This window comes from Diplotaxodon limnothrissa, linkage group LG3 (assembly GCF_057381915.1).
Source record: "Diplotaxodon limnothrissa isolate DT_005_m linkage group LG3, D_limnothrissa_male_GT1.1, whole genome shotgun sequence".
In the NCBI taxonomy this organism is placed as follows: Eukaryota; Metazoa; Chordata; class Actinopteri; order Cichliformes; family Cichlidae; genus Diplotaxodon; species Diplotaxodon limnothrissa.
Genome location: NC_140598.1, coordinates 28095800 through 28123305, shown reverse-complemented (window position 1 = coordinate 28123305; position 27506 = coordinate 28095800). Strand labels below are relative to the sequence as shown.

Sequence of the window (27506 nt, the reverse complement as noted above, 5' to 3'; positions counted from 1 at the left end):
GTGCCACTGTACATACATTGGTTGCGTCTTTTGTGTTTATCATGTGACAAGGGTTTTGAAGGGGAGAACCATAAGCAACCTATTTGTTTTGGAACTATTGTTTTGAATTAATTGTACCAGTGTGCAAAACTCTGTTGTAGTGTGTGTGTTTTTGAGGGCTTGTGTTTGATGTCTGAGGGCAAAGTTTGGTTTTTCAGCAGGAGTGAATAGTTTTGGGTGTAGAGCTTCATTTTGACCTGGAAATAGGATGTTTGGGAAATTGAGTGAGATGTTATGAATTTGTGTTTACTGTTGTGAGGATATGAGGCGTAGTTTCAAGAAATGTGTTTTAGCAATCGAGAAAAACTGTAATGAGGGTGGAGGATGTTCAATTTGCCATGTTGCAAGGAGAGCTTAACTTCTGTCTGCTAGCTTGTCCTGCACTCAGTGAATCTGTGTTCGACTACTCCGCCTAGGCTGCACTGTCGAGCGCAGATCCACTGAGCGCTCAACACAGACAGCATCGTCAGAAGGAAAGTTGATAAAATAAATTAAAAATTTTGTATTGTTCGATACATATGCGTACCGAACCGAAAGCACTGTATCGAACGGTTCAATATCGATACGAATATCGTTGCACCCGTTAAATAAATATATATATATATATATATATATATATATATATATATATATATTCAGTGTTGGGGAGTAACGGAATACATGTACCGCCGTTACGTATTTAAAATACAAAATATGAGTAACTGTATTCCATTACAGTTACCGTTTAAAAAGGTGGTATTCAGAATACAGTTACTTTGTTGAAATAAATGGATTACACTGCGGTACTTTCCATGTTTCATTTTGTCGCGGGTCAGGACTGTTTGGGTTTTGTTTGACAGCTACGTTCTGTTGTTCCAGGCGGCAGCGTTACGGTTGCCATGGTTACAGGGCGACGCTCTCTCTCTCTCTCTCTGCGACTGTGTGTTTCCTGGGTGAGAGAGCGCCTTTTCGTTGTTGTTGTTGTGCTAAGCTAACAGGCAGAATGCTACAAGCATAGCTCTAAAGAATGTAGCATCATGGCCAGTGTAGTCCGTGTTGCAGGGAGAATGGACTGCCATACACGTTATGGGTCTGTGAGCGCGAGGAGGGAGAAAAAGGGGAGTGGAAAGGTACGAGTTGTCATCGAGGAAAAACGGGAGCTGGAAGCATGTAAATATAATAATAACCACTTCAGCCAAGAAGAGTGCCTGACGAGCCCAGTTGTAAGTAAGCTATTAAGACTCGACTGTACACCGTGTTCGTGTTTTCCTCCGAAAACAATAAGTTCCGTTGGAGCAGTCTTTCAAAGCCTCTCTCTGTCTCTCGCAAGAAAAGTTGACCCACTCAACAAAGTAAAGCTATTTTTCGGCTATGAGCCGACAGGGACCCCGCCGTATTAGTCAGAGGTCCCTTTACTACAGTTCGGAGTCGCGGACCTTCAGTAATAGTAATAAATCACACAGCAATAGCACATTCACGTTGTTGTAAAAAGCATGATAATATATTAAGTAATCCAAAGTATTCAGAATACGTTACTGTCATTGAGTAACGTAACGGAATACGTTACAGAATACATTTTGGGGCATGTATTCTGTATTCTGTAATGGAATACATTTTAAAAGTAACCTTCCCAACACTGTATATATTACACATCGAGCAAACAGATCACCAACAAGTTAGAGAAATAATATCTTTTACAGACATTCACAGACATTTATTTTACTGCAGAAAAAGAAACTTCTGCTATTTTATTTTTGAATTTTTTTTGCAAAGGTCTGCCACAAGACATTTTTGTTGGATGTATCAAAAACAAACAAATAATATGTTTGTAATAATAAACAACATTGCATGATGTAGATAGTGGCCATTTGATTCCCAATTATAAAGAACAGAGGTTTCCAAGAGCCACTGCAGGGGTGCGTGGTATGAAAAGAAAAAAAAAAAAAGAATGCTTGGACACTGCTAGCATAACTGACAGGTTATTGATGGGGCGTCTTATAAAGTTTGTATCTGTCTTGTGTGAAACTTGTATGAAAAGCATACAAGAGTGAAAACAGATATAAGATCCCTTAAATTATATAAATGAAATGCAACTAAACGTAAGTACTCCTGAAATTTTGGAGATAATTTGTAATACTTTTGGAGATATAATAAGCCACATGGAAAAAAAGATATATAATGATATATTTAACCCTTTAAGACCTACCATAGAATCAAGTCCGCCAGAGCTTACTTTATATTTTTACATGCTGTGGAGCCATTTTTTGGAGCATTTCAAGTTGCTATACATCAATACAACCATTATAGCCCAAATTTTAATAATATGTCTGCATTAAGTGCATAGTACTTACATAAATTGCAAAAAAGTGCAATAAACTACAAAAAAATTTAAAATTGTTTCTGTTTTTTTAACATATATTTCTAGTTAGAGAAATTTAAGAGGCTTATCCCTCAAAACTGTAAATACAAAAAAGTTGTACAAACTACAGTGGGGCAAAAAAGTATTTAGTCAGCCACCGATTATGCAAGTTCCCCCACTTAAAATGATGACAGAGGTCAGTAATTTGCACCAGAGGTACACTTCAACTGTGAGAGACAGAATATGAAAAAAAAAAAAATCCATGAATCCACATGGTAGAATTTGTAAAGAATTTATTCGTAAATCAGGGTGGAAAATAAGTATTTGGTCAATAACAAAAATACAACTCAATACTTTGTAACATAACCTTTGTTGGCAATAACAGAGGTCAAACGTTTACTATAGGTCTTTACCAGGTTTGCACACACAGTAGCTGGTATTTTGGCCCATTCCTCCATGCAGATCTTCTCGAGAGCAGTGATGTTTTGGGGCTGTCGCCGAGCAACACGGACTTTCAACTCCCGCCACAGATTTTCTATGGGGTTGAGGTCTGGAGACTGGCTAGGCCACTCCAGGACTTTCAGATGCTTCTTACGGAGCCACTCCTTTGTTGCCCGGGCGGTGTGTTTTGGATCCTTGTCATGTTGGAAGACCCAGCCTCGTTTCATCTTCAAAGTTCTCACTGATGGAAGGAGGTTTTGGCTCAAAATCTCACAATACATGGCCCCATTCATTCTGTCCTTAACACGGATCAGTCGTCCTGTCCCCTTGGCAGAAAAACAGCCCCATAGCATGATGTTTCCACCCCCATGCTTCACAGTAGGTATGGTGTTCTTGGGATGCAACTCAGTATTCTTCGTCCTCCAAACACGACGAGTTGAGTTTATACCAAAAAGTTCTACTTTGGTTTCATCTGACCACATGACATTCTCCCAATCCTCTGCTGTATCATCCATGTGCTCTCTGGCAAACTTCAGACAGGCCTGGACATGCACTGGCTTCAGCAGCGGAACACATCTGGCACTGCGGGATTTGATTCCCTGCCGTTGTAGTGTGTTACTGATGGTGACCTTTGTTACTTTGGTCCCAGCTCTCTGCAGGTCATTCACCAGGTCCCCCCGTGTGGTTCTGGGATCTTTGCTCACCGTTTTCATGATCATTTTGACCCCACGGGATGAGATCTTGCGTGGAGCCCCAGATCGTGGGAGATTATCAGTGGTCTTGTATGTCTTCCATTTTCTGATGATTGCTCCCACAGTTGATTTTTTCACTCTTCCCAGTCTGGTGCATGTCTACAATACTTTTCCTGGTGTCCTTCGAAAGCTCTTTGATCTTGGCGATGGCGGAGTTTGGAGTCTGACTGTTTGAGGCTGTGGACAGGTGTCTTTCATACAGATGATGAGTTCAAACAGGTGCCATTCATACAGGTAACGAGTGGGGGACAGAAAAGCTTCTTACAGAAGACGTTACAGGTCTGTGAGAGCCAGAGATTTTCCTTGTTTGAGGTGACCAAATACTTATTTTCCACCCTGATTTACGGATAAATTCTTTAAAATCCTACCATGTGAATTCATGGATTTTTTTTTCACATTCTGTCTCTCACAGTTGAAGTGTACCTCTGGTGCAAATTACTGACCTCTGTCATCATTTTAAGTGAGGGAACTTGCATAATCGGTGGCTCTTTTGCCCCACTGTAGTTTCCCACCAAAGGAAATTTATTTTAAGTGTCTTCATAGTTTTATTTTTGAGATACACCAATTTTCATATACTGCAGGAAAAACAAAAAAATATATTATAGTGCAAATTTGCAAAATAACAGCATATGCATCAAAATAAAAATATTTCCAGCAGTGCAATATGAGTCCTAAGCATCCCAGAAACGACACAGAAAGTCATAAAGTCAAAGATAACTTTTAAAAACACAAGTATAGTCTCATGAGGCCACGATGGTAAAAAACTACATTTCCGCAAAATGGCGTCACTTCCGGTTTCGGACAGGTCATGCCGGACATGTGATAGTTCACGCTGATGGACGTAGGAAGTGTTATGAACAGCTGATCGGATCGGCAAAGCGTGTTTCTGGAATATTATGTTTTTGTTGCTGCAAGTGCTTTTTATCCAGTTTTTGCAAAGCTATATGTGGAAGGAAACTGTGACCGAGGACAAGCTGATGGCATAAGATGTAAGTACAACTCCTCCGCTTTCATATGCAAAAAAAAATATTGCGCTAGCTTACGTGGTTGCAGCGCTACTGGGATTTAAAAATAGTTACGCAAAATGGAGCGTGTCCGCTCCGACCGGCTTTAAAGGGATAATAGATATACATATGTAACGTGAGGGTTCACTAGATGGTTGGGAATCTCTCTGAATAATTAGGTACAGCAAGACGGAGACGGATAACTTTTTAGCAGCCTCTTTACTTTTTAGCACACTGCAACAATAACCCACACTTCCTGTGTGCCGCCCTCATGAGTACTTCACTGGCCTCTCAGAAGCCAGGAAATCTTATACTCAGATCAAAACAGGGAAAACAACCAGGTAGATATAACACATACTTATTACTGGTTTGAACATGCATGTCTAAACATTCAAACATGTAAACATGTAAATATCAAAACACGTAACCACCAAATACATAACTAGTTTTATAACCTTAGTAAACACCTCTTTGTGTATCAAAGTAGATTTAAATTTACTTCTACACTTTACATTTTCCTCCCCCCCTCACATAAGAAACGTCCCCGTTTCCCTACAGAAAAGGAAGAAAAAAAACCCCCAACATGCTGCGAGCAAAGGGGACAACAATAAAACAACAGCAAAACCAAAAACAAGTTCAGTTCAAAACATAGTCCTTGAGGTATCTGGGAGGCACAACTTGACGTCTCACACATCGCCGTGAAACACCAGATACACGATGAGGAGTTGAAGGGACAATGTCTGATTGGTGTATCACCACATGGCCAGAGGGGGAAGTCGTTACAGTCTCAGACCGAGGAGAAGGGGACAAAGGAGAGTGGGAATGGGGTCTTGACTGGTTTAGAGGTGGTGGCTGACAAACCTGAGGGTCTGATGAGGTTGCAGGGCTGCGGCACTGAACATTCCAGCTCCCTTCAGCTGCAGATTTTGAAGCTGTGAAGGGCAACGCACCTGATAATGCAGTCAACTGTGGAATCTGGGGCTGTACAGGTATGTCACCAGCAGGTGAGTTGGTTCCACCTTTAGGAACAGGTGCTTTGTACGGCCTGAGACGATTGTAGTGAACGATTTGAGTCTTGTCTGATTGGTCCAGGAGGTAGCGAATCCTGTACGTGACACCAGGGTTTTCTCCATCTGTTCCAAGGCACTCCAATATCTCAAAGGGGCCCTTCCAATGTGGAGCAAGTTTCTGCTTTGCTGTAGTGGGGTCATTTAACCACACCAAGTCACCCGGAACATAAGGAGTGTGTTTGATGCCCCTATCGTACAATTGTTTCTGCTGGTTGTGGGCACAATCTCTGTTCCATGCAGCAGTGCTGAAGGCAGACTGAAGTCTCTGAGTCAACTGGGTGACGTAGTCAGCAGGAGAAACAGAAGTAGATGATGCTGACATGTTGGTAGGCAACAGCATATTAGCAGGCATCCGTGCCTCATGTCCATGTGTGAGAAAAAATGGCGTAAATCCCGTGGTAGAGTGAGGACTGGTGTTGTAAGCCAAAGCAACTTGATTGAGGCAGTCATCCCATTCGCCAGGCTGCTGAAGGAGTAACTTAGCTAACTGGTCAATAAGTGTTCGATTGAACCTCTCGACCATCCCATCGCATTGAGGGTGATATGGGCTGGTCCGTGTCTTCTGGATGCCTAGCAGCTGACACAGATGTTTCACCAGGTCAGATTCAAACTGACGTCCTTGGTCTGTGTGTAGCATTTCAGGGACGCCGTGCTGACAGATGAAGTTGTCAAACAGGCATTTTGCAACTGTTGTGGCACGTTGGTCTGCGATAGCATAGAGATTGACATATTTCGAGAAATAGTCTTGAACAACGAGCACGTACCTGTTGCCACGACTCGTAATGGGGAGTTCAAGTATGTCAGCTGCCACCTTTTGAAATGGCTCCGCAGCAACAATTGTTTTCATTGGAGCTCTGTGATGAGGTGTGGGATTCCGTCTGGCATCACATGGGGTGCATTGTGTGCACCATATTCTGATGTCACGTGACATGAATGGCCAGTAATATAGCTGCTGAGCACGTTTCAGGACCTTATCTGCTGATAGGTGACCGGACACTGGGTTGCCATGCAGCAGCTGTAGGACAGTGTCTTTTAAAGATTCAGGAACAACCAACTGATGCAACACTGACTTTTGGGACGGGTTGAAAGCTTTACGACAGAGTAAGCCATTGTGAAAGGTAAGTCTAGAGTACTCGTGCCATAGCACTTTTTCCTGAGGTGGGCATTTTTTCATACGCCAGTAGGGTGGTTTCTGACCCTTAGCTTTCCAGCCAATGACTTCTGACAGTACAGGATCTTTTTGTTGTTCACTTTTGAGATCATCTTCAGGCAGCTCAAGCACAAATGTGGATGAAACAGATAGCGCTGCACACTGCAGTCGTGGATCAGGAAGGTCATTGCATGGAATGTGTTTTTGGTCAGTACTGCAGGGACTATGGTTGGGCGGGCCTGCAGGACCCACGCACCTCTCTTCAGGTTTCAAGGTAGCAGAAGCAGTGCAGACTGTGTCCTGCTCTACGGTTTCACCAGTGACAGGGCGACGTGACAGTGCGTCCGCATTGAGGTGGCGGTGGCCATCTTTATGAATCACAGTCCACTCAAAAGGATCAAGTTCAAGAGCCCAGCGAGCACGGCGACCAGTTCTATCACTGTCAATGGGTATTTTCCGAAGACCCAGGAGGGGCTTGTGATCCGTGACAATAACAAATGGCTGCTTATAGAGGTAGTGCCGAAAATGTCTAACTGCCCAAACAATGGCCCAGAGTTCTCGATCATAAGTCGACCACTTTCTTTCTGCCTTTGTAAGCGCATGGCTAGCATAGGCAATGACTTTCTCTTGCTGTCCCTGTTTTTGAGCTAGTACACTGCCAATAGCTGTGCTAGAAGCATCAGTATACAGAGAAAATGGCAATGTGAAGTCAGGGAATGAAACCACTGGAGGGTTTGAGAGGGCATGTTTCAGATACATGAATGCATCCTGGCACTGAGAAGTCCATTGAAAAGGTGCATGCTTCTCAGTGAGAGCATGTAGGGGGACACTGTGGTGCGCAAAGTTTTGAATAAACTTGCGATAATATGAACAAAGTCCAAGGAATGATCTTACTTCTGTCGCTGTTTGTGGAATAGGCCAGGCTTGCACACTGTTCACATTTCTGGGGTCAGGCTGGATGCCATGTTTTGATACAATGTGGCCCAAAAATTGTACCTGATCTTTGGCAAAACAGCATTTTGAGGGGTTTAGCTTCAAGCCACTTGCCCGGAATCTGCCGAAAATTTCTTCCAGATGCTGGAGATGTTCTGCGAAAGAGCGGCTGTAAATGAGGACATCATCCTAAGCAGGTTTTCCAGGGAAGGCCACGAAGTACCATCTCCATTAACCGCTGACATGTGGCTGGAGCGTTTGTGAGTCCCATGGGCATAACAGTGAAGTGGTAAAGTCCACTGCCGGTTGTGAAAGCAGTTTTCTCACGATCCTTCTCTTCCAGTTCAACCTGCCAATAGCCATGTTGAAGGTCCATTGTGGAGAACCAGGCAGAACCTGACAGCGCATCCAGTGCATCATCAACCCTTGGAAGAGGATGAGAGTCTTTGATTGTCACTGCATTGAGTTTCCTATAGTCGAGACAGAAACGCCACGTACCATTTTTCTTTCGCACCAGAACCACTGGGGCGGCCCATGGGCTGTAGCTTTCTTCGATGACACCTGCCTTTAAAAGGTTGTCAACTTGAGTCTGTATTTCAGCTCTCTGTTCAGGTGTCACTCTATAGGCTCTTTGTTTAATCGGTGTAGCATCACCTGTGTGAATATGATGCTTAATTATGCCTGTGTGACCTCTGTCCTCTGAGTGCTTACTGAAGATTCCTGAATACTTCTGGAGAAGTGATTTCAGGGACTGAACCTGGGAGTGTGACAAGTTTGTTTCATCTATTTCTACCGGCAGAGTCGAATCATACACAGGTGAAGTAGCACAACATGTCTGCTCCAGTGGAATGATATCAACAGATGAGCCTGAATGAAACTCACCAAGATGCTGTCCAGGGTACAGTTCGATTTCATCACTGGAGGGATTAAGCATTCGAACCACTGTAGTACCATTCTGAACTTCACTGAGAGTGTGAGCCACAACAATGTCACATGTTGGATTAGGGACCAAGAAACCACAGTAGTCTGTTGGAACAGGAGAAGCCGGTGTGGCTGCTGACACACAGGCTGTGATCAGAGTTTCGCTCATAGCTGGAATTTTGGTTGGTGCTAACACGGAAACATTACAGCAGGCAGCCACCTCATGTCCTTTGGGCAACAGGGGAATTTTCATGTCCCACAGTTGCAGCACTTTGTTTTTGAGGTCGAGAAGAGCATGGTGCCTCTGCAGAAAATCCCAACCTAGAATGACTGGCTGGTAAGCACCTCTGAGGACTTCAAAGTCCTGCTGCCATACCTGAGTCCCAAGCCTAATACCAACGGTTAACTTGCCTAAGATTTCCAGACGTTCTCCATTGACCGAACGAGCTGGCACAGAGGATGCTACCATAGGCCGTTTTTTCAAAGCTGGATGAGCGTTTCGAAAATCTTCACTCACAAGGGAGACAAAGGAACCAGAGTCAATTAGAGCACACACTTCAATGCCCTCGACAATAGCCAAGACGTTAGAGGAGACTGAGCCATCAGATTCTGAGGGGAACTGGGGGATGTGGTTTTGGGGCCCTGATACTGTAGCTGATGTTTGCCCCTCAACAGCAGCTAATGAAAGTTTCCCTGTGGGCCGGAGGTGAAATGTGCAGGCCTTTCCGGGGACTGGAAACGAACACCGGTCCTACTGTAGGACGCAGCATCTCTAGCTCTACGTGGAGCAGGACTGGGACTGCGTCGGTATCTGTTATTGTCAGGGTAATTGTACCTGGAATACTGGGGGGGCTGTTGGGAAGGGTATGTGCGTTGATCGTGTTTCTCACATTTGTCCCACTCATTGAACCTCTGGGGAACAGGGGAAGAAGGACGTTCACGGTGAGACTCTGGATCACGATGATAACGCCTCTCAGGCGAGCAATAGTCTCTGGAATGTTGTCTGGCATGATAAGGCGACGGGGACGCACTGCTGGTGCTGTACTGAACATTGGAAGAGGAGGATCTATCACGACTGGAGTCCAAACGTTGGGCAAGGTAACTCTGTTTCTCCCGTAACTGCTGTATTTCATGTTTCAGGCCGGTTACAGTAAGCGTGAACTCCTCAACCGCTTGAAGAAGTTTAGCATCAGTCTAAACATTCAAACATGTAAACATGTAAATATCAAAACACGTAACCACCAAATACATAACTAGTTTTATAACCTTTGTAAACACCTCTTTGTATATCAAAGTAGATTTAAATTTACTTCTACACTTTACACATATATAATTCCATAATTTGTTCCCCCTGTCCAAATCATGAACAAACAGTATCCCATAGTTGTTTATGTTTTTAAACCCATTTTTCAAGAAGATTTTTCTTGTAAAACAAAGTAAATGTGTGTGTGTGTGTGTGTGTGTGTTTTTTTTTTTTAGAAGACCTGGAAACGGAGACATTGGTTACACATTGCTATCCTTACCATGCTGTCCTCTGGGGCCTCCGTGTTAGATTTGAGTGGGATTCCTCCAGTGTCTCCAGAGTCATAAAGCTGCAATTTCTCTCTCTTTTTTAGACAGAAAAATGCAAAGACTAGGACTGCAACAAAAAGCAGGCATATTCAAAATCAGAGCTCACAGAGTGCTTTTATGTGTGGTATACCTACACTATTGTATGCAGCATTGTTCACTTCCTAATATGCAATGAGCAAACTACAAGAGAACCCCCATCTAACCCTTACAACTTAATCACAGTGGGAGACTCACAAAGCAGTAGGAGGAGGACCACATGACACAGTATAGTCATAATTCCCAGTAGTCCGAAGGACACAGACCTGCAGGAAAAGGTGAATCAGTCATTTTTCCAAGTGTCCAAAAAGCAACCACACCCCATCTTACCCTGAATCCATATGTAACAAGTGTCACCTGGCAGTTTGTTGCTCTCTGCCAGGTGATTGGCTGAAGAGCTGTGAAAAGGTAGTGGGTGTGTGCGGTGAAGTCAGTGCTCTTCTGTGGAAAAAAACCAGAGGCGATTAATTCGCTTGGGTGTGAGTGGGTATACCAAGCCTATTCAAATGGCGGCCCAGAAGCAACCTGCGAGTGGCCCTGCCTGTGGTCCTGGCAGAAACACAGAGAAAACGCAAAAAATTAGTTAATTTAAAAAAAAATTAAAAATTCCTACAGCGTAGTGTAGACTGTGAATGCAACACTCCTAGTAGCCTAGCAATATTTAACCCACAATGCACCGTGATGTAAACATATTAAACAATCATCGTAATATATGATGCGACAACAGCATGTCTTTCTCACTCCAAAAGCGCAAAATTGACAATGAAAACTGTCGGTTTAACCCTGCCTGGACTGACACTTACCGTATTTTCACAACCATAAGGCGCACTTAAAAGTCTTAGATTTTCTTCAAAAAGTACGGCGCGCCCTATAGCGCAGTGCGCCCTGTGTGTTGTAAGGAGGACGTAGTAGAGAACACCATGAGAACGCTAAAGGGTGAAGTGTGTGCGTTGACTTTATTGCACATACCTGTATAAAAGAACAGGTATGTGCGTTATGCAGGACATCGTTGTTTTAACAACCCTGAAAATGGCAAAGAGACACGCTTACGAAGCACAGTTTAAACTGAAGGCCATCAGCTACGCGGAGGAACATGGAAATCGAGCAGCGGCGAGAGAATTTAAGATTAACGAATCGATGGTTCGCAAGTGGAGGAAGCTGGAAAACAAGCTCCGGCAGGTCAAGAAGACGCAGCTGAGTTTCCGCGGACATAAGGCGATCATCGAGCAAAGAACGAGCGGGAGAAGCGTTTCGACGGTCACCATTCGGCTAAAAGCAGTTTCACTTTCACTTTTTATGAAACGGTGCCATTTTTCCATCCGGACCAGGACTACGGTAGCGCAGCAACTTCCAGCGGATTATAAGGAAAAGCTGGCCATCTTCCGCTCCTACTGCAGCAAACACATCGGCGACAAACACATCCAGCGATGGATGACCGATGGAGACCACAGTTTAACCAAGAGTGGAAACCAGCGCCGGGCGAGTTACGCCACAATTTGCCAATGGATTGTAGATGCTTGGGCTAACATGTCTGCTGGCACTGTTGTTCGAGCTTTCGCGAAAGCCGGCATCATTTCCGAGGAGCCGCACGGCACGGAAAGTGACTCTGACAGTGAAGAAAGTGAACCTGGCATGTTTGATGAAGATTTAGCGCAGCTGTTCAATTCAGACACAGAGGATGAGGACTTCGATGGGTTTGATTGATGATAAAAATGTGAGTACCAAACTTTGTTTTGCTCCTGCTTTATTTTTAAATACGCACACTTGTATGCTTGTGTGTTGTTGATGATGACGATTATTGGTAATAAAAATGTGAGTAAGGTACCGAACTCAGGTTTGCTCCCGCTTTATTTTTAAATACGCATACGGTACTTGTATGCGCCCTATGATCCAGTGCGCCTTATGTGTGTGTTAAATACAGTAATGGCACACATAACTGAGACTGCGCCTTTTAGCACAGTGCGTCTTATGGTCGTGAAAATACGGTATTCATTTTACCGAGTTGAATAATCTTACAACCGGAGTTGTACCATGGTGAGGGTCCTGTACAGCCCAAGAGAGAGCGGCAGCATCTTCCCTTCGTGTTTGCTTCTTGGCGAAGAAGAAAAGGCCTTTCACAGATTCTGAAACAATGAAATACTGCATGCTGGCCGTGGTGGATGCGGTGAAAAGTGATGAAAAAATTAAAGTAAGTGTGACATCTGCTATTAAAAACGTACCCCTGTAGGACAGTTCAAATATTTGTAGAGTTGAAGTTCTGGCATCAGACGAGTTTGAAATGCTGTTAGATGACCTGAAGAAAACTGATGTAATGTCTATAGCAGGGGATCACTGACAGAACTGATAATGCACAGTTGTGTGTATATGTCCGTTTTTTGGATGGGAAATTGCTCGACTTGCTACCGTTAGAGGGACACACAGCTGGCGAAATGATGTTTGAGAAGATTTAAGCTCTTTTTGAGGAAAATGGTCTGGATATGAAGCGTGTCTGTATACTTGTGACGGATGGGGCTCCATCCACGGCAGGAAAAGTGAGTGGTCAGCGAAATATTTATTTTAATTTGAAAGGGAATTATCAAAATGTTTTTTTGTTATTATTATTATTATTTCAAATGTGCAAAAAATAGTTTAGTTATAGCTCCCTTTTTTTAAAAATGGACCTTTTGGTGTGCATTTGTGAGAGGTCACCAGATTTACAGGGGAATAGGAATAAAAAAAAATACTTGTTTTTCAATACAGTTGTGTGGGTTTGAAATTGATCATGATCTGCTGCTTACTGGCTTCAAAAAAAATATCTGGCCCAGATAAATTCCTCAGTTTGAAAAATCTGGCCAAACTAACTTCGTAGTTGAATAGCCATGGGGTATACTGTTGGTAAGAGTCTTTTGCCATTTTGTTTGGATCATTTGTTATTGTAGGTGCCCATTTTTAATGTGTGTCGTTGGACTTTTTTAGTGTTTTAAAAGAAGAATTGAATTTAATAGAAGAAACGGCCCTAGATCGACTGCGTGCAGGGAAACTGATCAATATTGTAGGTATATTGATTGTTTTTTTTTAGCTTTGTGATTTTGAATGGTTTGAAGTCCCGTCTCTCTTGTTTATCGCCCAATTTGCACCAGAACGGGGAAACCGGCAGATGTCACGCTAAACAACAGCAGCAGGTTTAAGCTTGATCAGCTGTTGTTAGAATTCATTTAATATTAATTTCTAGTATCAGCTGATATTTGCTGGAGCCAACAGCTGTAAAAGCTGCTGGTCATGATATCAGTTTGGTGAGAGGGAAACATGAAGATGAAACCAGGAGATGTCCTTACTGAATCATCAGAGCTGAACAGGTAATGGAGAAACAGGTTTACCTTTTAGGTGACATGAATGAGTTGAAAGGAAGTTATGAACTGTTTCTGAGAGACAAATAACATCAGGATCCTTTTCTAAGTAGCTGACAGCTGGTAACTGTGCAGGGGTGGATCTAGCAAAGTTTTGCCAGGGGGCCAGGTAGGGCATTAACAGGGAGAGGGGGGCACAAAGAAATACTTTTCTTTCTTATTTTCATTTAAAATGTCTGGCTGTTATTAAATAATTGTCTGAATCTTACAACCAAAGTTTTTATCTGATGTAACATGTATAGAAATCCTGCATATATACCAACAAGACTGTACATCACTGTCACAACAGCGTTTGTTTTCATTGACAGGCTCTATTGCTTTTCCTATAATACCTGGTGGGCGGGTCTCTGGTCAAAATTCCCGGGCTGATCTTTTGTCCCAGTCCAGCCCTTACTGCATCCACTTTTTCAACATTGACATTCACAGGGATGGACTGGCACGTGGCACTGCTGCCATTCAGTGATGCTACATTTTGTGCAGTGATCTGAAGCTGGACATCATTGGTCTTCTCATAGTCTAATGGCTGGAAAAAAGAAAGACATTTTAAAGTTTATAAATATAAATCAGTTGTATATAGGCTGACTTTGCATTAGATGTGATCCATGCAAAATGCTTCCACCAACATCACTAAATGATAATAATGAATTGAATAATAAGCCAGTCTCACCTTTGAGATGTACAAAAGCCCTTCGTTTGTTTGCGGGTCAGTAACTATCCTAAAATTTCCATTTTCATTTCCTTTAGTAATGACAAACTTTGACATCCAGTTCGATGTGTTTATCGAATCTTTATCTTGAACAGGAATTCGAAGTAAAAGTTTTTCACTTTCATCTTCTTGCACAGTGACATTATACTACAAGAAAAAAAGCAGAGGGGGTTAATTGCTGTTTAATTATGTTAGTAAAAAGTATTTTGGTGAAATAAGTAGAAAAAGGACGCCAAAATCAATCGATATGATTTCAGTTATTCAGCCAAATTACAAACTGACACTTCTTTCAAACACTTACAGATGATTTCATGAAGGTTGGTGGATTGTCATTAATATCACTCAGAGCAATTGTTGCTGTCGATGTGGCAAACAGACCATTTGGTGCACCGTTCATATCCTGGATTTTTACAGTCACCACATGGTTGTCTTTTAACTTTGAAAGAAATGTTACAAAGTATTATAATAAAAAAATATGTTGTAAAGCACTTGCATCATCGATTTTAATGATGCAAGTTTTCAATTACATAAAGTTCACAGGTATCAGTGATGCAGAGGCAGTGCTCACCTCTCTGTCTAGGGTGTTGGTTGTTGTTGTGATGACACCTGTTTCTGGATGAATGGTAAACATGTCTGATCCAGATACGAGTGTATATTTAATCTTCACATGGTCGGTGTAAATGTCGTCTCTGTCAGTTGCACTCACCACTCCCACCACAGTCCCTGTATTGTAACCCATAATCATTTAGAGCAACTGCACTGAAAGTCAAATACAACAGAATCAACTATTACTGTATGTTGTCTTTCTCACCTGCACTACAGTGCTCAGGAACTGTAAAGTGTAAAGGACCTACGAACTCTGGAGCATTGTCATTGACATCATCTACAATCACTCTCAGGGGGGCTTTCTCATCTAGCTCCGCATTAGTATGCCTGTCAAAAACAATCATCAAAATCTATAGAGGGAAAACAAACAAATGTTTGACTAGTTTGATGCACACAAATATAGAAAGCAGAGTCAGGAACATAACAAGACTCCATATGTGAACTGTGCCAGTTCCAGGTTTGAATGAAAAAATAAATAAACAAACATGCTCAGTAGAGGAACAAATATTGTGTAACTATTTGAATGATTGATAAATCACTCCTTAAAGATGACTGTGGAACATTATTGGAACTCTTTACAAATCTTCTAAACCAGCGTCATCTTCACACTCACATTATATGCTGGGAACTCCTCACGATCCACTGCTTTGAGCAAGAACAGATCCCCCGTGTCTGTGTCCATACTGAACACTCCAGTTGGATACGTATCGACTCCTTCTCCTTCAATAAAGTACCAATAACGTCTGTCTGAGGAATCTGACCCCTGCCACAGCAGAAACCAAATAAAATGATACATATTAAGAAAAAGAAAAAAAGGATTCTGTTATTCATAAAGTCTTTACAATCTGATGTGTATTGACAATAAACATTTGTATACCACAGTGATCATAAATGATGAAAATTAAACATTCAATTCACCCTGTCAATTAGTTTTGGATAGCTCCCTTCATCATTCTCCACTACATGCCTCGGGGGAATAAGAAAACATGCCCGTCTTCTAGAGCGGTTCAGGGAGCCTTGGCCTCGTCGCTATGATATTCCAACAAGTTTGGACATGTTAGAAAAAAGATGCACTGTTCCTTCTGACCTGTATAAACGACTCACAATATGCAGTTGCCTTACATGTCTTTTCAAGATGGTACTGTGGACAAGGTGAACTTCCATCTTATTTTCCAGTCCACTATTGTCCCGAGCAGACACAGAAAATATCCGTCCTCTTTCTCCCACTGAGACAGACTTTAAAGCTACGACTGCTCCGTTACTTTTTATTGTTAAACTCGGGTCCTTCACAGTTAACTGCACTGATTTTAAATCACAGCCGACGGTTTCAACTGAAAAGCGAGAAAGTGAAAGTTAAAAAGAGACATAAAACACAAAACATTCGGCTTACAACACTTTTTCAAACTGAAGGAATAACACAAATACACAGAGCGGCACCTTTTGCTACTTGGTATCCAGCTGGAATTATTTCAGGTACAATTACGTAGAGAGATCTCAGCAGAAAGCACGACTCCACACAGGACAGGATCTGGAGGTGAAAGTGAGTTTCAAACTGACTTGTCATGTTTAAATGTTTTAATACTTCTTGGCATGACAAAAGTGACAGAAAGTAAACATGTATCAATCATGTAGGAGTGCTACATGACCAAACTAGAAGCACTTACCAGCATTAGGTAGGTGGAGGAAATCAAAATGTTCCCCATCTTAGAAAAAAAAAAGAGACTGACTTTGTCCTGCGTCAAAGTGTTGGGAGTCTGGTTAGTGTAAGTGTGTTAACTCAAGAGCTTTGTCACTTGTCTATTGCTTCACTTCTCTATCAATGTAAAAAGGCAGGCGTTTCTCAGACAGCACACCCCACTATCGCATGAGTGCTGCTGTTTGACTGAGGATAAATAAAGTAGTTGTGGTAAACCAATCACATGACTACTTCAAGATGACAAAGCAAAAAGATGATATATAACAGTTTTTCAGTTGTGTTGATAGGCCACGTAAAACCAGAGTCATGATAAACAATATATACGTGGCATCTTTTCCTCACCTGTAATGTCTAAGGACAGCTCTAGCAAGCATTCTCAGCTTATGAGCATAAAAAAAAGAAACAAAACAAAGAACACCTGTGTTGGTGGAAAAATGTAAAATGTTGACCAATCAAAAAATGTTCTGGCAACATGACATTTGGATGTTTAGAAAGAGGGGGGAATTTAAGGAGTGATGGTGAGAGAGAGACAGAGAGAGTTTGTGAGAGATTTAGCGTGGTTGGAGTGTGTATATGCGGTTGTTACAGTAAAAAATGTACCTTTTTCTAATCAGAGTTTGTTTTTTGTCTGACTTTAGATCAGTTGTGCTAATACAGTATGTCAAAATGAAAACATAACTGTAAATTCAGACATGTGAGGTTGTGCTGAAAAGAATGACATAAGTGAAACCTAAAATGGGACTAAACTAAACAAACTATGACGACAATGACACTAAGCCAGGCCACTGAGTGTTTGCTTTCAGCAGTTCAGGTTCATGCTCATGTCATGTTTAAAGTACTTCACGTTCAAGGTTTTTCATTCACCTGTTCAGGTTTCATCTTATGTCTCGTGTCATTGTCTCCATAGTTTGTTTAGTTCAGTCCCAGATTAGGTTTCACTTTTGTTTGGTCTCGCCTTGTTTTTCTGTTTTGTTTTTTCTTTTTTTTATCAGCCGTAATAAAGGCTCACTTTTTGTTTGATCATCAGTTTATTTCTTCTATGCTTGCTTTTGGGTCTGCTCCACAAACACACCGGCCATGACGGCCGTGACAATTTTGTTTTTTCTGGAACTTTTTGTTATACCACTGTGGTTGTGAATCTTACTTCACAGCACAGGTAGTCTAAATCTCAAATAGCAACAAGCAAGGTTAGAGAGTGCATTAAAGGTGAAAGTGAGTTTCAAACTGACTTGTCACCTTTAAATGTTTTAATGCTTCCTGGCATGACAAAAGTGACAGAAAGTAAACATGTATCAATCATGTAGGAGTGCTATAAAACCAAACTAGAAGCACTTACCAGCATTAGGTAGGTGGTGGAAATCAAAAGTTTCCCCATCTTTGGAAAAAAAAAGACTGACTTTGTCCTGCGTCTGGGAGTCTGGTTAGTGTAAGTGTGTTAACTCAAGAGCTTTGTCTCTTGTCTATTGCTTTACTTCTCTATCAATGTAAAAACACAGGCGTTTCTCAGACGGCACACCCAAGTGGAATTTTAAACAAGCGAAATAGCTTCGGGCTGTGCTCGCTGGTGTCTGCTGAGAAACCTCCCTGAAAGTTGCAGATATTCAAGTGTTTTTTCCCCACCAGCAGGGGCAACATGTCTATTTTACTGCAAGACATTAAACCGCGACTAAATGCTTTACTATTTCCCCATGTAGCATTATTTATATAAATCTGTGCATATGGAGTATAAACAATATTCTTATAACACTACAGCATGCTGCAGGTACACGTATTTGAAGAAATACTGGTCTGTCAGGTTTTTTTGTCAAGACTTGTCTGCAGTAATGAATTAGTCATTGCTCATCAGGACTAATACAGTTTCCTAATACAACACATCTACCAGGATTCACAGTTGTGGCCAACCAGCAAACCAACACTAGTATCAACACTAAGATTTTGCTTAAACTCCACCAAAAACTAACCTTAGACCGAACCAGTTGTCAGAAACAATTTTTCTTGTTGCCACCTGGAAAAAGTAAAAGAAAGTCAATAATGATAACACTATCTATGCACTTCCTAGGAAAATGTTTTAAATAAGTCAGTGTTTTATAGCTTTTCTCATTGCCAATAAAGCCAGCATTTACAAAAAAAACCCCCAAAAAACTAATCTGTATGTTGTTAGGTGGGACATAAGCTGTGCTTGTTACTTGTGATACCACATATAACAACCCATTGTATAGGTGGCTGTGAAAAATATGCATATAGGCAAGGTAAGTTTATTTGTATAGCACAATTCAACAACAAGGTGATTCAAAGTGCTTTACAGAGACATTAAAAACAAAAACAAATAAAAAGCATGATTTAAAATTGATTAAAACAAGCAAACAAACAAACAAACTAATTAACAAACAAACAAAACAGTATATAAAATCAAAAATCAGAACAATAGATAAAATCAGTAGTTAAAATATTAGTTTTGAAATTTAAGCTTAAATGTGTGGAATTGGTGTTTTATTCAAATGCAGCTGAGAACAGGTGAGGGCACACAACATCAGGCCTGACATTAGAAAGTGATCATGGCTGTCATGAATGGATATAAATGTTGATAATATAATATACTCAGGTGGCTCAAGCCATATACATTTATTATTTTTTGGAATTTTTGTTTGTGACCAGGCGTTTTGAGTTAATTTTTTTTATTTTTGATTTCCTTATGTTAGATTGAGATTATATTAAATTCTTGTGTTATAATTCAGTTAGGGAGTAATTGAGTTTCATTCTAGTTTTTGTTTCATCTATGTCTCCTGATATGAGTCTTTTCCTCTCCTCTATGTAGTCTGTTTTGTCCTCAGTGTTTTTACTTTCAGTTATCTCAGTGCGTTATTCTCTCCCTGTGTTACATTTTCTAAGCTTGTGTTGTCAAGTCTCCATTATGTTTCCTGTTGTATTTTGCAAGTGGTTTTTGTAAATTATTATTTTCAGTGGGTTTAGTTTTGCTTCCCCTGTGGCATCATGTTCATTTTTGTCAGCTGTGTTTCCTCAGGTGTTTCCACTTCCCTCATTACCCTCCTGTATATTTAAGTCCTCTGTCTTCCTCTCCTCCTTGTCATGTCACCATGTCAAGTCAGGTCAGGTCACTGAGTGTTTCCTTTCAACAGTTCAGGTTCATGCTCATGTCATGTTTGAAGTACTTCACGGTTTTACATACACCTGTTGAGTTTTCATCTTATGCCTCGTGTCATTGTCTTCATAGTTTGTTTAGTTCAGTCCCAGAATAGGTTTAGTTTCACTTGTTTTACTGTTTGTTTGTTTTTTTCTTAATATCAGCTGTAATAATGGTTTGATCATCAGTTCATTTCTCCTGTGTTTGCTTTTGGGTCTGCTACACAAACATGCAGGGCATGACGATCCTTTCTTTTTTCCTGGCACTTTTTTTTATATATATCACTGTGTTTTTGAATCTTACTTCATGGGGTAGGTAGTCTAAATCTCAAAAAGCAACAAGCAAGGTTAGAGAGTGCATTAAAGGAATGCCACAGTTATTACTCATGTTTCCTCAGTAGAATATTTCTCATTTCTAACTTTTGTTTTTTTTGAAATATTCAAGTTTATTCAACAAAACATTATAATGTATTTCAAATGAGAGAATCTCCACCTCCCTTTTCAACTTTACTTCCACATACGTTGACCTACAGACACCATTCAAACTTTAAAACAAAGCCAAGTCATTGAGCCATTCAGCTTGCATGTCTCTTTTCAATGTCTTTTATAGCTTTTCCTTCAGTTCCTGTTCAAGTTCCATGTTTTATTCCCACATTTCAGATTTTATAGTAGGTGCCTATATGACGGTATGTTGGCAGTTAATTCCCTGTTCCATTAGTACCTACTTGGATCAACTCTGCGTGGTTTGCAGGGTTTGCCATCAGGTTATAGTACATGCTCAGCCAGATTTCCAAGTGATCCAAACAGGTACTACAGTGTGACACCGTCAGACTGCATGCCACTGATTGGCTGGTCAGTAGCATCATTCGATGAGTCACTAGAGCATCTTGTTCACAGAAATAGCATTTTTGAAAGTAAGCAATAAAGGAAATGGTTACAAAAAACAAATTTAAGTTCAGATAGTGGAACATTACACACACTGTAATGCTCAATTTGTTTTTAATTTTTTTACTGTGTTTTCACTGTGCAGCCAGTTGTATTTAGTTTCAGGCAGTAACACTTTACCTCTCCAGTTCTGCCCTTGTGCAGATTGTAAAAGGAGACTGTTAGAAATGTTTCAATAACCTGCACCCATTTGACAGTCAGGGAGTTGAAATAAAACACAGTAACACAATATTGCTGTGCCATTAGGAAATTCAGCAGGAGTAAATCAACACTGAGTAAAATAGATCATTATGAAGGTCTAATTTTTACATCACATATTGTGAAATATTAGGCAGTTATTTTCTTTCGTTATGTTTTTGTTTTACTTCAAATATATCTGCAAAGATGAAAATTAATAACAATAAAAACCAGCAACAAGGCGAAAAAAGAAATGCACTTTCTTACTGCAGACAATGATTTAAATAAAAAAAGAGTAAAACATACCATAGTGACTACTAACTAATATACAGACAAACACGAGTAGCTTAATTTCAACCCAAATTAACCAGAACTTCTAGTCCATGAACTAAGAGCTAAAAGGTTCCCTTAAGGTGGTTTTGTATGTTCTCCCACCAATAGCTTGTGTGCAAGAAAACACTGTTTTGTTTTTGTTTTGTTTCCATTTCCCTTCACAGCTTTCTGAATTAATTTAAGTTAATGATAATCAACAATTTATGTGGTATACCCCAAAAACAGCTGGATTTTTATGAGAAATTGCTTTCCAACCAGAAACGTCCATGCACCAAAGACTCCTGAAGTGTAAGAAGGAGCTGTCCTCCAAAAATAAAGATATGATTTTTTTTTAGATCTTGAGGTACAAAGCTCCAAAAGATTGCTTGGTAAGGAGCTCCTGTGGTGCAAATGTTGCTAAAGCCATACAGCACACAGTATGCACAACTAACAGCATCTGCTTAGTTTTTAGAACAAAACCACTTTAACATTAAAAATACAAACAAAGGAACAACAAAAAACTCACAACAACAATAACAGCAAAGAAATAAAGCAAAAAACAGCAATAGCAGATACACACCTGCACCGCCTGCTTGTTCTTTTTTTATATATGTATTCTTACCCCAGAAACAAGCTAAGCATTCAGACCCAATCTGCATCTTTTACAGCTTAAAGTAAACAACATTAATCTGGAGTGACTGTTTTCATTTCTTCCTGCAGACCTTTGCAAGAGTTTTTAACTTTCATCCGAATGTGTTCAGAAAGTCAATGTTATCGTTTTCATTATTATCACTGCAACATCTGATAGAGCCAGTTACACAGCCACATACTTAGACCCTTAGAAGTGAATGATATCGTCTGCGTATTTGCTCTTTTGTTCCCATTTGGATCAGTTTCTAGAAGACACAGGCAGTTTGTTAATATTTCCTGTTATTACTGACGGTCAGATATTGAACATCGGGCTAACATATCACCAACAAGTTAAAGACAAAATATATTTTACCAAAAGCTGAGAAATGCTGAGGTTTGCACAGGATACTATCCAGACTTAGAGAAAAAGACGATATTACAAATGGGATTTAACTCATGTTTGTAATCATAAAAAAAAAAAATACCTGATGTATATAGCAACCATTTGTTATACAGAAAACCTCTTTAGTCTACACCACTACCAACAGGCTGACCAATGGTGCTTGAGGTTTTTCTTTCAAGCCAAGATTAATCATTACACCCTTAACATAAACCATTTAGTGTTTGGTCAGTCTCGAAACGGAGACGACTGATGAGACTTGCATCAATCAAAGCAAAAGCAGCAATAAAACAAATAAAGCCAAAGGAGGGGGGGGAAGAAGCAAATATGGTTTCTTTGTGAATAACTGTAAGCCGAGACGGTGCTTCTACATTACTAACCTTACCGTGCTGTCCCCTGGGACCTCTATGTTGGATATGAGTGGGATTCTTCCTGTGTTTCCTGGTTCATTAAGCTGCAATTTCTCTCTCTTTGTTAGACAGAAAAATGCAAGAAGCAGGACTGCAACAAAAAGCAGGCGTGTTCAAAATCAGAGGTCACAGAGTTCTTTTATGTGTGGTAGGCATCACAAGAATGAGCATAGCAGCATTATACACTACACTATTGTATGCAATAGTGTTCACTTCCTAATATGCAATGAGCAAACTACAAGAGAACCCCTATCTAACCCTTACAACTTAATCACAATGGGAGACTCACAGAGCATCAGGAGCAGGACCACAGGGCACAGCATAGTCATAATTCCTAGTAGTCCGAAGGACACAGAGCTGCAGGAAAAGGTGTATCAGTCATTTTCCAAGAGTCCAGACAAAGGAAACAACCATACCCATCTTACCCTGCATCCACTTTTTCAACATTGACATTCACAGGGATGGACTGCCACGTGGCACTGCTGCCATTCAGTGATGCTACATTTTGTGCAGTGATAAGGAGCTGGACATCGTTGGTCTTCTCATAATCTAATGGCTGGAAAAAAGAAAGACATTTTAAAGTTTATAAATATAAATCAGTTGTATATAGGCTGACTTTGCATTAGATGTGATCCATGCAAAATGCTTCCACCAACATCACTAAATGATAATAATGAATTGAATAATAATCCAGTCTCACCTTTGAGATGTACAAAAGCCCTTCATCTGTTTGGGGGTCAGTAACTATCCTGAAATTTCCATTTTCATTTCCTTTAGTAATAACAAACTTTGACATCCAGTTCGATGTGTTTATCAAATCTTTATCTTGAACAGGAATTCGAAGTAAAAGTTTTTCACTTTCATCTTCTTGCACAGTAACATTATACTACAAGAAAGAGCAAGAAGATGGGGAAGAGAGGGGGTGTCTTTAGTATTTCTTTAATTATGTCAGTAAAAAGTATTTTGGTGAAATAAGTAGAAAAAGGACGCTAAAATCAATCGATATGATTTCAGTTATTCAGCCAAATTACAAACTGACACTTCTTTCAAACACTTACAGATGATTTCATGAAGGCTGGTGGATTGTCATTAATATCACTCAGAGCAATTGTTGCTGTCGATGTGGCAAACAGACCATTTGGTGCACCATTCATATCCTGGATTTTTACAGTCACCACATGGTTGTCTTTTAACTTTAAAAGAAATGTTAGAAAAGTATTATAATAAAAATATGTTGTAAAGCACGTGCATCATCAATTTCAATAATGCAAGTTTTCAATTACATAAAGTTCACAGGTATCAGTGATGCAGAGGCAGTGCTCACCTCTCTGTCTAGGGTGTTGGTTGTTGTTGTGATGACACCTGTTTCTGGATGAATGGTAAACATGTCTGATCCAGATACGAGTGTATATTTAATCTTCACATGGTTGGTGTAAATTCGGTCTCTGTCAGTTGCACTCACCACTCCCACCACAGTCCCTGTATTGTAACCCATAATCATTTAGAGCAACTGCACTGAAAGTCAAATACAACAGAATCAACTATTACTGTATGTTGTCTTTCTCACCTGCACTACAGTGCTCAGGAACTGTAAAGTGTAAAGGACCTACGAACTCTGGAGCATTGTCATTGACATCATCTACAATCACTCTCAGGGGGAATTTCTCCTCTAGCTCCACATTGGTATGCTTGTCAAAAGCACGCACTACAAACTATAGAGGGAAAAAAAACACACACATTTGACTAGGTTAATGCACACAAATATCGAAAGGAGAGGCAGGGACATAACAAGACTCCATATGTGAACTGTGCCAGTACCAGGTTTGAATGAAAACATAAATAAATTAAAAAAAAGAAATAAACAAACATGCTCAGTAGAGGAACAAATACTCTGCAGCTATTTGAATGATTGATAAATCACCCGTTAAAGATGACTGTGGAACATTATTGGAACTCTTTACAAATCTTCTAAATCAGCGTCATCTTCACACTCACATTATATGCTGGGAACTCCTCACGATCCACTGCTTTGAGCAAGAACAGATCCCCCGTGTCTCTGTCTATACTGAACACTCCAGTTGGATGCGTATCGACTCCCTCTCCTTCAATAGTAAAGTACATATCATGGCTTGCTGAGGGCTCTGACACCAGCTACAGGAGAATCCAAATAAAATCATAAACAAAAACAAGGATTCTGTTATTCATAACGTGTTTATCATGAAGCAGTCTGCTGTGGGCTCTTTCAGCTCACAGGGTCATGAAATAGATCAAAAGTGTACGCAGTTTACAATATGGTACTGTAGCTCAAACACATAACATCAAAGAAAATAATAACTTTGTCAGCTGAATGTAACCTGAATCAGATCAAATGAAGGGAGGGTATATAAATTTAGCATTCAATTCACCTTCTCAAGGAGTATTGGATAGTTCCCTTCATAATTCTCGACTACAGACGTCGGAAAACGACAGGCCGGTCTTTTAGAGCGGTTCAGGGAGCCTTGGCCTCGTCGCTGTGACATTCCAACAAGTTCAGACATGTTAGATAAAAAAAAAAAAAAAGACTGTGCCTTCTGACCTGTATAAACGACTCAAAATATGCAGTTGCCTTACATGTCTTTTCGGCATTGTACTGCAAGGTGAACTTCCATCTTTCTTTCCAGTCCACTATTGTCCCGAGCAGACACAGAAAATATCCGTCCTCCTTCTCCCACTGAAACAGACGTTAAAGCTACGACTGCTCCGTTACTTTTTATTGTGAAACTCGGGTCCTTCACAGTTAACTGCACTGATTTTGCAACACAGCCGACAGTTTCAACTGAAAAGCGAGAAAGTGAAAGATAAAAAGAGACATAAAACACAAAACATTCGGCTTACAACACTTTTTCAAACTGAAGGAATAACACAAATACACAGAGCGGCACCTTTTGCTACTTGGTATCCAGCTGGAATTATTTCAGGTACAATTACGTAGAGAGATCTCAGCAGAAAGCACGACTCCACACAGGACAGGATCTGGAGGTGAAAGTGAGTTTCAAACTGACTTGTCACATTTAATGTTTTAATACTTCCTGGCATGACAAAAGTGAGAGAAAGTAAACATGTATCAATCATGTAGGCATGCTCTAAAACCAAACTAGAAGCACTTACCAGCATTAGGTAGGTGGAGGAAATCAAAAGTTTCCCCATGTTTGGAAAAAAAAAGACTGACTTTGTCCTGCGTCAAAGTGTTGGGAGTCTGGTTAGTGTAAGTGTGTTAACTCAAGAGCTTCTTCTCTTGTCTATTGCTTCACTTCTCTATCAATGTCAAAACACAGGCGTTTCTCAGACGGCACACCCAAGTGGAATTTTAAACAAGCGAAGTAGCTTCGGGCTGTGCTCGCTGGTGTCTGCTGAGAAAGCTCCCTGAAAGTTGCAGATATTCAAGTGTTTTTCCCCACCAAATCAAATCAAATCAAATCACTTTTATTGTCACATCACATGTGCAGGCACACTGGCACAGCACATGCGAGTGAAATTCTTGTGTGCGAGCCCCACAAGCAACAGAGATGTGCAAAACACAACAACACAAACGAGCAAAATACAAGAATGGCCAACCTGAAACTAATAAATATATGTACAATATATAATAGTGTATGCATTTCTGGATGTGTATACTAAATATTTTCCTACGTGTGTGTGTGTGTGTGTGTGTGGTGTGTGTGTGTGGGTGTGTATACACATTTTTACAAATTAAATAGTAAACAATAATAAAATAAAATATATAAAAATATAAAAATATACAGAGTTGAATATGTGCAAAACAAGTGGCATTTCTGTACGGTATGTAGTGCATAATGTTGAAGTTCCAGTAGTGAAGCTGAGGTGTCTATGAAGTGTTCAGCAGTCTGATGGCCTGATGGAAGAAGCTGTCTCTCAGTCTGCTGGTACGGGACCGGATGCTGCAGAACCTCCTTCCTGATGGAAGTAGTCTGAACAGTTTATGGCTGGGGTGACTGGAGTCCTTGATGATCCTCCCCGCTTTCCTCAGGCACCGCTTCCTGTAGATGTCTTGGAGGGAGGGAAGCTCACCTCCAATTATCCGTTCAGAGCACCGCACTACTCGCTGGAGAGCTTTGCAGTTGTAGGCGGTGCTGTTGCCATACCAGGTGGTGATGCATCCAGTGAGGATGCTCTCAATGGCACAGTGATAGAAGGTCCTGAGGATGCGGGGGCTCATGCCGAATCTTTTCAGTCTCCTGAGAAAGAAGAGGCGCTGCTGCGCCTTCTTCACTGTTTTGTTTATGTGTACTGACCACGTAAGATCCTCAGCCAGGTGTACTCCAAGGAACCGGAAGCTGCTCACTCTCTCCACAGCAGCGCCGTTGATGGTGATGGGGGTGTGTACTTCTCTGCACCTCCGGAAGTCCACTATCAACTCCTTTGTCTTTGCGACGTTGAGGGTGAGATGGTTGTCTTGACACCAGTGGGTCAGGGCGCTGACCTCCTCCCTGTAAGCCGTCTCATCACCGTTGGTGATAAGACCCACCGCTGTAGTGTCGTCCGCAAACTTCACAATGATGTTGGAGTTGTTAGTGGCTGTGCAGTCGTAGGTGTAGAGTGAGTATAGGAGAGGGCTCAGTACACACCCCTGTGGAGCACCAGTGTTCAGTGTGATGGGGGATGAGGTGATGCTGCCCAGTCTGACCACTTGGCGTCTGTCAGACAGGAAGCTAAGGATCCAGCTGCAGAGGGAGCTGCTCAGTCCTAGATCCTGCAGTTTCCTGTCCAGCTTCGAGGGAACGATGGTATTGAATGCTGAGCTGTAATCTACAAACAGCATTCTCACATACGTGTCTCTCTTC

General features: G+C 40.9%; 3 protein-coding genes across 3 annotated transcripts in view; 1 reads left to right on the top strand and 2 right to left on the bottom strand.

Moving 5' to 3' along the window:
* Positions 1-27506, top strand: part of LOC146635172 (neural cell adhesion molecule L1-like) — a 640298-nt gene that overhangs the window by 70661 nt on the left and 542131 nt on the right. The window lies entirely within an intron of this gene.
* LOC146635206 (desmocollin 2-like protein) lies at positions 9268-18025 on the bottom strand. Its single transcript, XM_085345347.1, has 15 exons — positions 17987-18025; positions 16619-16687; positions 16392-16482; positions 16077-16285; positions 15873-15983; positions 15568-15717; positions 15160-15304; positions 14917-15071; positions 14650-14784; positions 14310-14495; positions 13975-14165; positions 10614-10697; positions 10455-10522; positions 10172-10287; positions 9268-9842 (listed from the first exon to the last, which is right to left on the bottom strand). The coding sequence occupies exons 1-15, from the start codon at positions 18023-18025 to the stop codon at positions 9327-9329; spliced, it is 2265 nt and encodes a 754-aa protein (XP_085201473.1). The 3' UTR covers positions 9268-9326.
* LOC146635205 (desmocollin 2-like protein) lies at positions 22951-25851 on the bottom strand. Its single transcript, XM_085349839.1, has 11 exons — positions 25813-25851; positions 25587-25677; positions 25296-25480; positions 25071-25175; positions 24661-24816; positions 24233-24377; positions 23990-24144; positions 23724-23858; positions 23366-23551; positions 23091-23221; positions 22951-22999 (listed from the first exon to the last, which is right to left on the bottom strand). The coding sequence occupies exons 1-11, from the start codon at positions 25849-25851 to the stop codon at positions 22951-22953; spliced, it is 1377 nt and encodes a 458-aa protein (XP_085205965.1).

Excerpts from the sequence above, each read along its gene's own strand:
- LOC146635206 (XM_085345347.1), bottom strand. The coding sequence starts at position 18,025 with ATGGGGAAACTTTTGATTTCCACCACCTACCTAATGCTG. Across the intron at positions 14,785-14,916 it reads CCAACACCCTAGACAGAGAG|TTAAAAGACAACCATGTGGT; the intron begins GTGAGCACTGCC and ends TTTCTTTCAAAG. Across the intron at positions 14,496-14,649 it reads CAACCTTCATGAAATCATCT|TATAATGTCACTGTGCAAGA; the intron begins GTAAGTGTTTGA and ends TTTTTCTTGTAG.
- LOC146635205 (XM_085349839.1), bottom strand. The coding sequence starts at position 25,851 with ATGGGGAAACTTTTGATTTCCTCCACCTACCTAATGCTG. Across the intron at positions 24,817-25,070 it reads ATCCAATACTCCTTGAGAAG|CTGGTGTCAGAGCCCTCAGC; the intron begins GTGAATTGAATG and ends ATTCTCCTGTAG. Across the intron at positions 23,859-23,989 it reads CCAACACCCTAGACAGAGAG|TTAAAAGACAACCATGTGGT; the intron begins GTGAGCACTGCC and ends TTTCTTTTAAAG.